We start from the raw sequence: 16,870 nt of genomic DNA, 5'->3' as shown, positions 1-16,870 counted from the left end.
GGTTTGCCAATTCCTTCTCCAGATCATTTTACAGATGAGGAAACTGAGGCAAACAGGGGTTAGGTGACTTGCCCAGGGTCACACAGCTGGTAAGTGTCTAAGGACAGATTTGAACTCAGGTCTTCCTAACTCCAGGCTCACCACTATGGCACCACCTAGCTTCCATCTATGTATTGGGAGATATCAAGGAATACCTTCAATATATTGGGCAGGTCCTTTGCAGTGAGCATTGGAGAACGTGCATAAGAGTCACCTGGATATGTAGGTATGCATGGAGCATATAGGGAAGAGCCAAATCAATGAGATCCCATTTCCATTTGGGTATTTGAATTGAGCAACTCAAACTTCATTCAAAAAATTAAAAAAACATAAATATAGAGAGAACAGATGATGAAAATTATTAATTTAAATATCTGTGGTGCACCTGGGGAAGGTCCAAGCCAAGTAGATGCATTCTGTAGTCGATACATAATGGACATATCAAACACAGTTACTCTCTACTGCCACCTAAGTTTATCATCTAGCATTGACAGTTTGATATACAGAACTGCAACCTTGTACTACCAGGAGGATTCTTGATGCCACATTGTTTTGATGAAACATGACAAAATTAATGTAATGAACATCTGGCTATCTACATTGATGGAAGGGAACTAAGGCGTAGGTACATAAAACAGCTGGTTGTTTTTAAACCATTTACACACACAGTAATGTTTTGCTTAGGGTGATGTTCAAGTAAATCCTAGAATTTCAGAGTTGGATGGGACCTATAAAGCAATCTAGTCCAATGTATCTATGAGAATCCTTTCTATATATACTTGACAAATGGTTATACAGATCTTTCCTGAAAAAACCTTAAAGGACAGGGAATCTTTTACCTTATAAAGTAAGCATTTCTGTTTTAGATATCTCTGATTTTAGGAAGTCTTTCTTTACAACAAACCAAAATCTGATTGTCTGTAGTTTCCACCCACTGCTTCTAGCTCTTCCAACCCCAAAGGCAAGAAGCCAAGTAGAATCTCTCTTTAAAAGATAGTTATCAGGGGCCAATAGGGTATTCTCTGCTCCAGGTTAAGTATCCTCATAGCCCTTCACCACCCTATTTACCCTCCACAGAACCTCTGGGTTGTGAGGCTCAAATGAGACAATGGATGCAAAGCATATTGCAAACCTTATATTAATACGAGTTCTTCTTATGATTGTTAGCCTACAGTGACCAGACCACCAGTCTGGTGATGACTTCATTCCATGAGCTTTCTATTGAACTTCTGGTAAACTGAAGCAATGTTTACAGAGTAATACAGGGGATGCAGGTAAATCTTTAACAACTGGGCTGGGGGTGGTGGTGGTATGCACAGGCATCGTTTTTAGTCTAATCTGTATTATCAACACTCTCTTAAGTCTAGGCAATAAACAAAATAATAAATCAAACCCTGATTTGTAGTGTTTGTGGATTTCTGCTCACACTGAAAATTTAACAATCAGCTCTCACAAGCCAGTTAGAGCTGGCTCCAGCACACTCCTGCCCAGGAACCTCTTCATCTTGTGAATATCCTTCCCAAAAGATGGCACCTAGAACTGAAAACCATGCTCTGGATGAGATTTGACCAGGACAGGCCAAATGAGATTGTCTCTTTCAGCATTGTAGACATTACATTTCTTAATATAGTCTAAGATCACATGAGGTATTTTTTTTAATACTAAGTCACACTGTTGACTCATAAGATACAGAGACATCTAAATTCCTTATATCTTTTCAGATAGAATGGCTGTCTAGTCATGTGTCCTCCATCTTACATTTTAGAAGTTGATTTTTTAACCCAAGTGTAGGATTTTACATTTATTTCTATTAAGTGCCATAGAAGACTGGCAGGATGGCATCGTGGACAGAAAGCTGGCCTTGGAATCAGGAAGACCTACGGTCTCTTGCCGCCTCATGTGCACATTGGGTGAGTGACACTGGGAGTATCAGTTAAGCTCTCAGTGCCCCCAGGTAACTCTCTAAGACTATAAGTTGCAGACCAGATGCCAATCTTCATTAATAGAGGTTTTTTTTTTACTGGAAGTTTCTTATATCAATGAAATATTAGATCTGGTTTTTAAAATCCCATATCAGTATATTTGGCCCATTATTTTGACCTTCCCCGGGGTCATTTCGTAACCTGATTTTGTCATCCAATATTAGCTATTCCTTCCAGCATTGTGTTATCTTCCAATTTAATAAGAATATCATCCATGCCTTTATACAAGCCTTTGATAAAAAAATCCTAAAAAGCATAGAAGAAATAGAAGTTATTATTGAAACCATTTTGATCAACTATACTTTAATAAGATCAATGATTTAAACAAAATAAATGAATATTTACAAAATATGAAATATCTAAATTAATAGAAAAAGAAATAGAGAATGCAAACAAATTTCAGAGGAAGAAACCAAACAATTTTAGAAAAATTCAAAGAACAATGACTTCTAAATATTACATAAACTGTTTGCAAAAACAGCAAAAATAAATTCTTACCAAATTCAATTTATGACGAAGATATGGTCTTGATATATAAAGCAGAGTTAAAACAGAAAAAAATAGACCAAAATCCCTAATGAACATTGACGCATATATTTTAAATAAAATATTATCAAAGAGGCTAAATATACCACGAAGATTATACATCCACTCTGACCAGATTAAATTAATGCGGGGGATGCAGTGTTGTTTAATATTAGAAAAATTACCATTATTGATGATATTAATAACAAAATTAATAAAAATAATATAATTTTATCAATAAGTAAAGAAAGCTTTTGACAAAATAAATTTCCATTAAAAATACTAGAAAATATAGGAATAAATGCATCTTTCATTAAAATGACAAAAAGTATATATGTAAATCCAAAAGCTACTATTACATGTAATGGAGACAAACTAGAGTCCTTTCCAACAAAGTCTAAAAGTAGTGAAACAAGGACGCCCATTGTCCATACTTCCATCTGATATAATACTAGACAACACAAGAAAAAGAAACCAAAGGAATGAGCATAGGTGAAGGAGAAATAAAATGATCATTTTTGCAGATGATATGATAGTGTACTTACAGAATTTTTAAAAACCCTAAAAATTAATTGAAACAATAGCTTCAACAAACTTGCAGGATATTAAACAAATCTACAGAAATTGTCAGCATTTTTATATAATACCACTGAAACTCAGCGGGAAGAAATAGAGTAATTCCATTTGAAAGGATTACAGATTATAGGAAATGCTTACGATTCTACCTACCAAGACATGCCAAAACTATGTAAATATGACTACAAACAACTGTTTGTAGAAATAAAGACAGGTTTAATGATTGGAAAATATATTAACTGTACTGGGCAGGACAAGTCAATATAATAAAAATGACAATACCACTTAACTTACCTATTTAATGAAATATCAAACTACTAAAGGATTACTTTATAGAATTGGGAATTTTTAAAAAAAAATTCATAAGAAGGCAAAAAAGTTCAAGAATCTCAATGGAAATAATGAACAAAGTGAGAACAAAGGGAGTCAGGCAGTACCAGATCTCAAATTATACTACAGATAAGTAATTCTCAAAACAATTTGGTACTGGCTAAAAAATAGAAAAGTTGATCAATGGAGCAGACTAGGTTTACAACCAACAGAAGAAAATGTACCTAGTGCCCTAATATTCAGTTAACACAAAGACTTTAGCTATTGGGACTTACTACTTGACAAAAACTCCTAGGAAAATTGGACAGGAGTATATAAGAAAGGAGATTTTGAGCAATACCTCACACTTTATACTAAGATAACCTATAAGTGTATAAGTGACCTAGATATAAAGCACATTATAAAAAATTAGAGAAACATAGAAAAAATTGCCTCACAGATCTGCAGATAGAAGAAAAGTTCATGACCAAATAAAAGATAGAGAGGATCAAAGAAGATAAAATGGATAATTTTAATTGCATAAAATTAATATTTTTTGCACAAAGAAATCTAATAAAGTTAATTGGGGAAAATCTAGCAAGTGTCTCTTATAAAGATATATAAGGTACTGATTTAAATTTATAATAATAAGAGTCATTCCCCAACTGAGAAATGATTTAAGGATATAAATGAGCATTTCTCAAGGGAAGAAACTCAGGCTATCTGTAGGCATATAAAAAAATGCTCCAAGTCATTACTAATTAGAAAAATCCAAATTAAAATTAATTCTGAGATTTTACTTCATATCCATCAAATTGACAAATATTAAAAAAAGAAAGTGGTAAATGTTGGAGTGGCTATGGAAAAACAGGCATATTATTTTTTTTTGGAGGGGGGAAGGCAGGGCAATTAGGGTTAAGTGACTTGCCCAAGGTCACACAGCTAGTAGTTGTGTCAAATGTCTAAGGCTGGATTTGAACTCAGGTCCTCCTGACTCCAGGGCTGGTGCTCTACTCACTGCACCACCTAGCTTCCCCAAAATAGGCATATTATTGATGGGAGATGTAGCCATTTTGGAAAGCAATTTGGAATTATACACAAAATATTATGAAAGAGTGTGTATCCTTTGACTCAGCTATACCATTGCAATTTTTATCCTCAAAAGAGATCAAAGAAAGAGGGAGAGATGCTTTACATAAAAAAAAATTGTAGCAGCCCTCTTAGTGGTAGCAAAAAACTGGACATTACTGAGAAGTCCATCAATTAAGGAATGGCTGAATAAGTTGTACTATATGAATATGATGGAGTATTAGTATTCTGTAAAATGAAGAAATCGACTATTTCAAAAATGGAAAGACATATATGAACTGATGCAGAGTGAAGCAAGCAGAACCAGAACAATTCATACTGTAACATCTATATTGTAAAAACAAATAATTTCAAGGGCTTTTATAAACTGATGAAGAATGAAATGATCAGAACCAGAACAATTTATACAATAACAACACTGTAAAGACAAACAATTTTGAAAGCTGCAAGAGCTATGATTAATGCAATGATGATTCATGTTTCCAGAGGACTGATGGTGAAACATACTAGTCACCTTACAGAGAGCGAATAGATTTAAGGCACAGAATGAGACTTAAAATATTTTTGTATGCAACCAATGAGGGAATTTGTCTTGCTTGACTATACATATTTGTTACAAGGAGCTGTTTTTCTTTTCTCTTTTATTTTTAAATGGGATGGGCAGTAGGAAGACGAAGAAAGAAATTTTTGGTAATTAAAAACATTTAAAAATATCAGGTGATGGGTGTGTTGCATGCAGATTACATACGCTTTCGGATGAAGTCACTTTTTTGTTAGTTTTGTTTAATTGTTTTTCTTTGTTATAGCACCTCTTTTTCTTTGTTATAAGACCTCTCACAGAGTGAGGTAATCTGCAAATGTTTACAATGTGAAAACAAAACATGTCAATTAAAATATTAAAAAAATACATCACAGGGGCAAGCACTGATGCCTGTGGAATTCAACTAGAGACCTCTTTTCAGGTAACATGACTCATTAATGGCAAAATATTGGGTCTAATCATTCAATCCATTCCAAATCCACCCAACTGTACTATGATTCATCCCACATCTCTCTACCTTGTTTATTAGAATAGTATGAGAGATTTTGTCCAATATTTTGTTGAAACCAAGGTAAACTGTATCAGCAGGATTCCCTTGACACTTATCTAGTGACTCTGTCAAGCAAGGAAATTACATTTTTCTATCATGACTTGCTATGAAGCCATGCTTCATGGCTCTTCGTGATCACTTTCTAGATTCTTAGAGGTCATATATATACTACAGTATATATATGAACTTAGAGGGGAGAGTCAGAAATCAAGTTAATCTCACTTGACTATTGTAGGCAATCTTCATGCTCCCTCTTTAAAAATCAGTACGTTTGCTCTTCTCTAGTCCTATAGTACTTCTCCCATTCTTTATGATTTCTCAGAGGTTGCTGTCACTGGCTCAGCAATCCATTTACTAATCTGTTCAGTAACACAGTATCTGGCTCACAGTGTGTACTTATATAAACACTTGTTGATTGATTGATTTTCAGACAACATCTTTTTAATCCAGCTGCTCACTTTTCAAATCTGGTTTTCTCTTCCAAAGCTCCTGTTTTCAATCAGCAGCAGTAAAGGAAAAAAAAAACCCTGGTTCCCATAAAGCTTTCATTTTTTTCTCCAGGACTTCATAATCCCTAGCAATAATTCCTAGATTTCTTTTGACAGTATTATTTGTCACCCACCCCTTGAATCACCAGTAAGCAGTGGATAATGGTTATTGTGTTTGACAAATCTTGGTAGGGGTGGGGGTAAGGGTTGGGGAGTGCTTCATCACTTCCCAGATACATGCCCTAGAAAAGAGCAAACCTCATCAGGTTGACAAAGAATTGCCTGGTATTAATCCCTCAGCAGAGAGTCACCAACCACCACTACTTATCTCTTCTTCCACTAACTCTTTCAGTATTATCTCTTTTTTGATGATACCTATGGGTCTATATTGTCATTTTAAGGACCACAAGTAGCTGGTTTTTCCTTAGCAGAAAGGAGAGCCTATTAAATATATTTAATTCCAAGTGTTCAGTGGTCATACTTTTTCCCCTTCATTCTCTGTGTTAAATTATTTCACCCTTTTTACCTTAAAGTCCTTTCATTTTTCTTTTCTGTTTTTTGAGGAACAACTATTTTTTCCCCTAAAAGCCTGGAGAGTAGAGAAACATTGCTTCAATATTTTTACATTTTTTTCTAGAAGGGAGAAACATACTGCATATTAAGCCTAGAGAGCAGTCATGTGGTCACAGTGGAAAGGTACAGCATACTCTATAAAGTGTGTACTTCAAAATTACTCTTGCCCTTTATACTTGCTGAAAGCAAGATCCTTTGTTTTCTCTTATTCTGCTTGGTAGACCTTGTGGCCAACTGGTGGAGAACCAATGTGATAAGTTTTCCCTTGGTACCAATTGTTCTTTCCCTGCAGATTCCTGACCGAGGATGGTCTTCTGGACTTTTCTCAAGAGATGAGGCTAGCTTGTTGGACTGCCTTTGATTGGCCTTTAGCAGCCTCTTGCCAAAGTCATAATTCAAAGAGCAGCTGAGAACAGCTGGCTTCTAGGAGGGGTTATTTAGTCAGTTCACAACCACTCTGGGTCCTCATCCTCCTCTATCTTCTCCTTTCTCTTAATCAAATAATACAAAATCACTTTGCATTTCTTGCACAAATACTATCAGCAGAGGAGGACAGAAGGGTTCAAGGTGGTAGAGGGAGAGGAAACCAGGCAGGGATACAGGCGATATGGAAAGCTTATATTTTTTGTGACTTGGGGACACTCATTCACAATGTCTTTAAAATTAATAAATGTTTTATATATAAACTATACTAGAAACAAGGTAGCATAAAAGACATAAGATACTCTCCTCTTCCTTCTATTTCTTTTATGTACTTACGTCTATTTGGCAATTTAAATTTATTCTTATTTTGAAATAAACACAACCACAACTCATCTTTCAGTCAGTACTATTTGTTCAGACAAGTTTACTGTACTTGGTATTATTTAAACAGATGCAGTATTTAGCCAAAATAATAAATTGTTTTCCTGACTTTCAAAAATATTAAAAGTAAATTTGACAAATAAAATGGAGACTGCTATTTCAAATGACTATTAAATGAGATTAGACCCAACAGTCACTGAAATGATCTAATTTAATCACCAGTTTCATTATTAACTTCCCTGTTCTACACTCTTTTACCTGTCTCTGAGACAGATACTCCTCTCCAAAGGCAATGTCTTCTCTAGTTTATTCAAGTTATAGGCAGAATAACCATTTTACATGAGCAATGTCTTTAAGGCTGGGCATTAGTATTTCACATTTATGGTCATCATAAGAGTTAAAAGTTTCTCTGATATGTGTATTGACATGTTGAACTGTTATTGTCTGCATAGGAACTAAGCATAAATAATAAGCAGTTCTCACAATTGTCTGTAATTAATAATACTTTAGAAAAAGACAAACTAAATTTTTAGTTCTTTTCTCATTCTATTTCCCTAGTATCTATAATCATTCAGTCAAGTGTTTTTCTTGAAGCTATGTACCATTTAATTATTGCCATCATGATCGTTACATAAGTTGACACATATTGAAAGACCAATTCAAGTTATCTAATCTCAGGCCATTACTGGCAATCCTTTTATTTTTTTCTGATTAACTATGCTCCTCCTTTGTCCTTAAACACCAGGTTTCATTTCTCCTCCCTTGTTACTCTCACCTCCTATGTTACAGAAAAACAATTGATGGTTACCTATCATAAGCTCCTACAACATGCCCAATTCTATGCCTCAATATCCCACTATAACTTTGCCTTTTTCTGTGTTTTTGTTCTAGTCACTGAGGAAAAGATGTCAAAACTAATTCTTCTACTCATGTCCTGGTTTCCAACCTTCCCCATCTATTATAAGAGCACGACCCATCAATCACCCCTTACTGTCATCTTCAATCTCTCCCATCTTCATTAGCTATTTCGTTGCTTTGGATGCTGTGTACCTTCAAAAAACAAATAAGAGCCATATAAGCCATGTTTATCTAGCCCATTCTTCCTACAACAAATTTTCCACCAAAAAAAAAGTGAACAAGAGGTGAGTAATGCATTAGTACAGATGACTCCCAGGAATTTGTCTGTGAAAGAAGTAGAGGTACAGAATTACAGCTCAAAGGCATGACGTTATAGGTGTTTTCAAGAATTTGTCACCTAGAAGGATTAGATCTGTTTGGCTTTGCCCTAGAAGATAGAGGTAAACAGTTGCAAAGAGATTTGATATATAGAAAAACTACCTAACAATTAGAGCTATTCAAAAGTGGAATGTTCTTCCTCAAGAGGTGTGGGTTCCCTTCAAATTAGACATTTTCAAAGCAAAGTTTGAATGACTACCCAACAAGTAGTTGCAGAGGGGATTCTTTTTCAGGTAGGGTTTGGAATAGATGGTCACTGAAATCTCATCCAACTCTGAGACTCTGATTCTTTGATCAAGGCAGCAAACTCTTGGCAGAAATGGGAGGAGAGGGTGTTGCCTGTGGCAAGGAGAAGGACTACATATTCCTTAGACACTGGATCATATTGGATGAGGTAAAGGGGTTCTGAGAGGTCTGAAAATAAGAGAGCAAGACTATAAGCCAGGTCTTGAACTCCCCCAGGAAGAGGCCAGAATGGCCTGAAGGCCAGTAGATGAAAGAATCCTTTCCCCCCAGGTTGTATTACTCTCAAACGTCTCTGACTTCTCCACCATGCATGCCTCTATGGCTGACACCTTTGGGGGGCTCTTTTCCCTACTTTTCAGCTTCCTTTTGAATGTTGTCTTCTTCCATGAGATTATAAGCTCCTTGAGGGCAGGGGCTGTCATTCTTTCTCAACATTTATATCCCTAACATTTAGCACAGTGCCTGGCAGGTAGTAGGAGCTTAATAAACGTTTACTGACAACGACTACTGACTAGATGACTATGACAGAGATCTGACTCAGTTGACAAAGATAGACAGAATGAATCTCTAAGGAGGAAAAGTTGTTGATGGGTGATAACAAAAGGATGGTATGGAGGCAAAAGCAAAACACAAGGAAAATGATTCTTTCTAGCCAAGAATTTTGAGGTGGCACGAGAGAATCATAGGGTCATCTATCTAGGGCTAGAAGGGAAGTGAGTGGTCATTTAATTGAACTCCCTCATTTTTACTGAAAAGGAAACTGAGGCCCAGTGAAGTTAACAGACTTGTTCAAAGTCACACAGGTAGTAAATGACAGAAATGAGATTTTGAACCTAGGTCCTCTAACTCCAGAATCAGTCTTCTTTCCACTGTACCAGGCAGCCTTCCCAAGGAATTCCCAATACTAGAGAGGATGGCTGGTACTGTATTATCTTCTGGAGGGAGCTCTGTTTCTATAAGTGGCAGAATACAGAAAAGGTATCACTAGAAATGAATGCAAAGAATTGTGACTCTTCCCTCAGTCATCTGAACTCCTGGGCATAAATGTGAGGAAACATGACCGCTAACCTTTTCCAGATTTTCTCAGAGTATCAACACCCTGGAGAACCACTATCACATAGTAATATGACCAGGAGGTGGCAGCTTAGAAAACAATGGCCTGACTTTGAGTATACAGAAAAGTGGGCCTGGAGGCAAAATGAGGATAAGGTCTAAGTCAGAATCATTATAACATGTTCTTGAACTCGGTTTTTCCTTGTTTCTCCTTACCCTCTACCCTATAACAGATGCATTATTCTTAATTGGAGTCACTCGACTTGTGATGGCAAAAGCCTGGGAAAGAAAATTTTGCTCCCCATATAAGCCTACCCAAGCCATAATAAAGCATGATATTAGGTAGGCAAGCTCTCCCTTTTCAGACTGGGAAACAGTGTTGAGGAGAGTAAAATCAGACTTCATGGATGTCCCGTAAAGCCCTTTGAACTCCTGGTAAAAAGGCAAGAAATATTAACAGTTAACCATTCTCTACTTTAAGTTCCCGCTTTGTGAAATGGGGAGAACTGTACTCGTCATTCATCTATTTCAGAGTTATGGTGAAGATTAATTTAGATGTGACTATTAGTCGTGGACAACAGAAAACAAAATATAAATGCTATATTAATAGTCCTATTCTCTACCCTAAGCCAGTGCCAAACAACTCTAAAAACCCTACAATTTTGCCTCCTTCCAACTCCAAGTTGACCTATCCATTCCTACAGGGTAAAAAAATCAGGGTCTTTATCATATAGGTATCATTTCCAGCTGTAGCTCTGATTCCAGTAGAATCCAAAGGAGGAGCAGGGCTTGAGCCTAGGCTAAAAATTCAGAGCACACACTTCCAGTGATTCTCTGGAAGTAGATTGTAAGCTCTATGCTGAAGCTCATTTGTCTGAAGGAATCAAAAAGAAGTATGGTGCAAATAACCTCAGATAGAAGAAAATTAAATGATCCTTTATATTTATTTCTTTGTATGTCTGGTATAATTTTTTGGGTATAATTTAAGAAAGAAAATCCCTCAGGTCCTACTTCAATGCCTCATCATGCATGGCATTATGACTTCTCAAATGAGGTGACCAATGAGATAATATTTGTAAAAAGCACTTAGCACAATGCCTGGCACATAGTAGGCACTTTGTTGTTATTGTTCAATTGTATTGACTCTTCATGATGGGATTTTCTTAGCAAGGATACTGAAGTGGTTTGCCATTTCCTTCTCCAGCTCACTTTAGAGATTGTGGAACTGAGGCAAATAGGAGTTAGTGACTTTCCCAGGGTCACACAGCTAAGAGTGTCCTGAGGCCAACTTTTCACTCAGATCTTCCTGTTTCTAAGCCCAGTGCTTTTTTCATCATGCCACCTAGCTGTTCCCCTAGTAGGCACTACATAAATGCTTATTCCTTCCTCTCCCCTTCTTCTCCTCAGGGCCATATCAATAGGTTCTAGGAAAGACTTTGAACACAGGCTGCTGAATGGACTCTCTGACTGTTGTCTAAAGACTAGCAGAGGTTCAACAATAAAATGTTGGTTACCAGATGATGAATTTTTTGAGGTCCAACAACTCATGGAGTACTAAGATCGAATGAAGTAATATTTGTGAAACTATTTTGCACAGTACCAGGCACATAGTGGCCACTATATAAATGCTTATCCTCCTTACCTTTCTCTCCACTTTTGCCCCCTTCCCTTATTTAAGGCACGGAGAAAGAATATCCACCAGTTATATCACACATCTTTTCAAATTTTGAATATTAGGCAATTAGGTGGCATAATGGGCCTATGTATGACTAGGAGTCAGAAAGATCTAAGTTCAAATCCTGCCTTAGACACTTACTAATTGTGTGACCCTGGGCAGGTCACTCAACTTTTCTTTGTCTCAGCATCTTCATCTGTAAAATAGGGCTATTAACAGCACCTACCTCACAGAGTTGTTTTAAGGATCAAATGAGTTAACCTATGCAAAGCACTTTGCAAACCTTAAAGCACTATATAAATGCTAACTATTATTAATAAGAGGTTTCCATTCCTTGTAGACACACACTAATGGATTAGAGGGAACATAATTAGACATATTGAAAGAAACAGAAGCCAGATCAGGATGTAAATTATACCCATGGATATATAATCCACAGAGCAGACAGTTTCATCAAAGATAATTTTTAAAAAATTGACCATAATTCTAAAATGCTTTTCATACAGAGAACATGAAGTCACCTGGTATGTTTTTACTTTTCACAAAGATATATAGATTCTAGAATGAATGTTTTTCTATTTCAAACTTTCTCAAACCTAAACATGGTGTTGCAGGATCTCATATTTAGAAGTGGAAGGAGCCCAGAAGTAAAAAATTCTAAACTCCCTAGTTTGCAGATGGGGAAAGTGAGGTCACCTAGGTAAGAAGTAGAAGAGCCAGGACTTAAACATAGGTCTTCTTTCCACTGTACCAAACTGTCTCCTAAAACTGAACAAGCTTCTGCTGGAACACTAAGTCATTTCATTTTCTTCCTTAAGAAGCAGAACCCACACTGATCCATCTACAGATTTCTGAAGCTTCCTATTAGGCTATAACGTCATTCTAAACTAAGCTTTCTCACCATTCCTGATTGAACAGAGGCACATTTTCAAATAGAGTCTTTGCCTTCAGACACCGCTGCGGATTTTAAATGCCACAAACGACGCACAGGAAGATATCAGTAAGCTTTGCCGAATGCAATATCAACATCCTCTTCTTTCATTTTTTTTAGGTGGGTTAATATTTTCTGGAGAATTAGAAGCATAAATGACATTTACTTAACTTGTCACTGAAGCGGATGAAAGATTTTAACCTTTACTATCAGGGGTTAATGGAGGTTTTTGTAAGCACTTGCTATTTATCATAATAAAGGGCAAAACCAACAGTAAAGATGCAGAAAAGCAATAGTGAGTAAATTCCACCACCCCTGGTTTTTATTTTTAATTACTTCCCTCTCTCATTCTGCCCCAAGATTTTCAAATGTTCTATGATTTACATGGACACAAACAATCTTTGTTCAGCTGGCCACGTTTAGGTATAGGGTCCTAAATGAATTTAAGGTGGAAAGGATTATCCTTGCTACAAATAGCACCCTAGGGGAACAGCCCTGAAGTGGACATTGAAGACAAGCATCATAGATAAGAAGAATGAGGACTTTAAGGCCAAGCCTACACTGTTAAATTAGTGGTGACATAGGAAAAAAAAAAAAGGTCCCAGGGTGAAATCAGACTTAGGATGACCTGACCTCATTATCCAACTCTCCACAAGCAAATAAATTATTCAAGATGTAACTGAATTTTCTAGAGACTTTCTGAAGGTCCAAATTAAGACATGGGTTAGGGCTACTAGTCTTACCAAACCACTGTATCAGAATATGCTAATTAATGGCAAAGTCATCATTGTTGTCTTATAGAAATGGTGGCTTTTTTCCAAAGCTTAGCATTCTCCCTTTCATGAAGTGCTGGTGGAATAAATCATGCCAGCTGACATTGTGTTTCTTCATATATACATCTGAAAGCCTGATACGGTCTCTTTTCCCTTTTTTTCTCTAATTACGCAAGAGATACATAGATTGTTAAAGATGGAAGGGAGTTAAAGCTTGCCTCACTCAAACAATTCAGGCCTTTAGATTTCAAGGCTAGTATTCCGTCCACTTGACCAATTTAATTTTTATCTGAGCATATGAAGAATTCTCCCTCTCCTGCCATTTTGCCTTCTCCCTGCCATGACCTTCTAGATTTGTTGTGGCTTTTCAGTCATATTTCAGTTGTGTCTGACTATTTGTGTCCCCATTTGGGGTTTTCTTGACAAGGATACTGGGGTAATTCGCCATTTCTTTCTCCGGCTCATTTTACAATGAAGAAACTGAGGGAAAGCGTTAAGTGACTCGCCCAGGGTCACATGGCCAGAAAGCGACTGAGGCTAGATTTGAATTCATGAAGATGAGTCTTCTTGACTCCAGGCCTAGTATTCTATCCACTTTGCCACATAGCTGACCTTCTAGATGATCAGAGGCAAAATATGAAATTCACAGACATACAGTCAAGTGACTTCATCTGGATTTACATTTATTTTTGAACTTTTCAGCTGACAAAGAATTTGAACAGACTGACTCTGGGCACAAGAGCACTGGAATCTATTGTCAGGTCACTCTCCAGCCCAGCTAGTACCCCCTTTTTGTCTCTAGGGTCAAGCACAAACTCCTTTATTATTTCAAGTTCTCCACAGTCCACTCTGATACATCGCTCCCCTTCATGCATTCTAAGATCTTGCCCAACTGATCTTCTGACTGTTCCTCATACATAAAATTCCACCTCCCATTTCCATGTCTCTGTACAAATGCGTGCCCGTACTTGAAATGAACTTCATCCTCACCTCCACCCTTTAGAATCCCTACTTCCCTTCACAGCTTGTGCCTGGTCTTTCCTGATTCTTCCATTTAATAGCACCTCTTTACTGAAATTAACCTGTAATTATTTTGTATATGTGTATGCTTTGTTCCCCTTCTACAAAATGGAAGTTATTTGAGTGAAAGTCAGGGATTGTTTAATTTCTGTCTTTGTATGCCAAGGACCTATCTAGCACTGTGCCCGGCACATAGTAGGCACTTCATAAGCGCTCATTGATTAGTTGATTGATTGAATCCCTTTTATCTGACCCCATTAACCCCAAAAGCAGCATTCATTTTAAAAATAATGTATTCTTATAATATAGACATCCCATTCTCTGGGAACAGTCTTGAGCCTCTGTTTTCCAGAATAAATATAGTACAGGCCATTGAGGAATGGACAGGGAAGCTTTCAGAAGAGGCCATTTATCTTTAAGAGTATTTAACCATGCTACAGTTTGAAAGTATTTTAGGAGGGTTCTCAACCATTCTAATGAATAACTCAAACAAAGACCCTTTTGTCACATTAAAAATTTCTCCTCCAATTTTGGGAAGTCTGTCACCTTCCTCTCAGAGTAGCTTATGTGGAGAACTGAGTCTAAGTGTGTCAGGACAAGATTATGGCTGAGGAATCCAGACCAAAGCCACTTTAACGTGTAAGAACTAGTAATCATCATATACTCACCATCTTTGGCCACATCACCAATGGGCACATTGTGTTTCTGTGACATGTAACCCAGAAAAGAGAAGATGACAAAACCAGAAAAAAAGCTCGTCAGGGAGTTGACAGAGGTAGTGATGATTGCATCTCTGGAAAAACACAAAACAAGTCATCATGAAGCAGGGGAAGATTATGGGAGCAGATGTAATTTTATACTCATTATTCTTAATTTGCCGGGACTTGAAGAAGTGGGGCCAAGGGGGAGGGCAGGGCCATTATTTAAAGCATTTTTGTAAAGGAGCCTGTTTTTTCAGAAAGAAAATTATCAACCTATTGACTCTGTGGTTAACAGAGCAGTTTTCTGCAAGCTTTTTATCCAGGGCAGCTCTCTTGTCCTTAGAGTAACTGCACAGAAGACCAGTACCAGCCTCTCCTCTAGGGGCCTCTCTGACACCCCTGACCCACTGATGAATACGCTCAAGTGGGCGTCAAACAAACAAGAGTCTGAGCAGGTCAGGGTCTCGTGGTCCTGCTTATTACTTAGTAGAGGGCAGATGGGGAACTCTTCTGCACAACCTCCTCTTCTTCAATGGCAAAGTCCATCAGTGTTTTGTTTTAAGCAAAATTTGGGCTTGCAGCAGGGAGGAACAAAATGAACCAAAATGTTGTCCCTAACCAACCCTGACCATACAGCTTCCTCTACCCGCTCCTTGGGGGCTGAGGAGAAATGAGATGATTAAAGGGAAAGCGGAGAAGGAGGGGAGAAGAGGTGAAGGAAGGCAAGGGAAGGGAAGAGTGTAGGAGGAAAGAGGGATCAGGGAAAGCAGGTTTTGTCTTGACTGCAACCTGCTCAGACATTCAGGAGAAAACCCAAAGCCAGTGTCAAAAGAAAAGGAAAAAGAAAAACTCTCCTTCTCACTCCCATATCTCGAGTATGAGATAAAGCCAACAAGATGGAAGACTGGAAGTCTCCATTCCACCACAAGAACCATTGGCCAGCTATTGAGCTTATCTCCCTGGTTAACCAAACACTGCTAATTAAAGAACCCCTGTGCCAAAAGGTTTTTGGGAATGCCACATTTTGACCATTGGTTTTTCTCTTGGAACAACATGTCAAGCATATTGGCTTTTTTCAGGGGAACATACATTTTCTTTAGGTAAATTTCACCTATTAAGGCATGTGAGAAAACAGTTGCTCATTCCTGTCCAACTCTTCATGACCCTGTTTGAGGTTTTCTTAGCAGAGATACGAGTGTTTTGTCATTTCTTTCTCCAGCTCATTTTATAGATGAGGAAACTGAGGCAAACAGGGGTAAGTGACTTGCCCAGGGTCACACAGCTAGTAGGTGTCTGAGGCCAGAATTGAACTCAGGAAGATGAGTCTTTCTTACTCGAGGCCTGGCACTTTATCCATTGTGCCACCAGTTAACTAATCCATATATTAAGTTGATTTATGCATACACACATACCCACATCGAAAAAAATGTTTCTGTGATTTCCATTCAATAATATTTAGCTGATACATCTAGAGAAACTTTGTTTTATGACTTCATTTGGCCTAGTATGTAGAAAACAAAGTATGCCTAGACACATGCTACAAAAATGACAATAAGAAAAGGCATTTCTGGGAGCCATTTATAGTGGCAATGAATTATTGAGTTTGGGTAGATTATGAAGTCATATTGGAAACATAGTATTTCATGGGACTTTCCTTGTTTTGACCAGACCCATGATTTCATTGGGGTAGGAAAGTGTCTCTACTAATACAGATTAGCAACTATTCTATGACTTAAAGTTTTAGAGAGTGGCCTGGGAC

General features: G+C 37.4%; 1 protein-coding gene across 1 annotated transcript in view; it reads right to left on the bottom strand.

Moving 5' to 3' along the window:
- The window catches only part of SLC6A3 (solute carrier family 6 member 3), a 91,978-nt gene that overhangs the window by 28,344 nt on the left and 46,764 nt on the right, over positions 1–16,870 (bottom strand). Inside the window, exon 7 of the mRNA XM_036740872.1 lies at positions 15,079–15,203. Coding sequence (XP_036596767.1) covers positions 15,079–15,203 — 125 coding nt within the window. The remainder of the gene's footprint in view (positions 1–15,078; positions 15,204–16,870) is intronic.

Source organism: Trichosurus vulpecula, chromosome 1 (genome assembly GCF_011100635.1).
Source record: "Trichosurus vulpecula isolate mTriVul1 chromosome 1, mTriVul1.pri, whole genome shotgun sequence".
NCBI lineage: Eukaryota > Metazoa > Chordata > Mammalia > Diprotodontia > Phalangeridae > Trichosurus > Trichosurus vulpecula.
The sequence above is the reverse complement of the archived record's forward strand: the minus strand, read 5'-3'. Positions and strand labels throughout refer to the sequence as shown.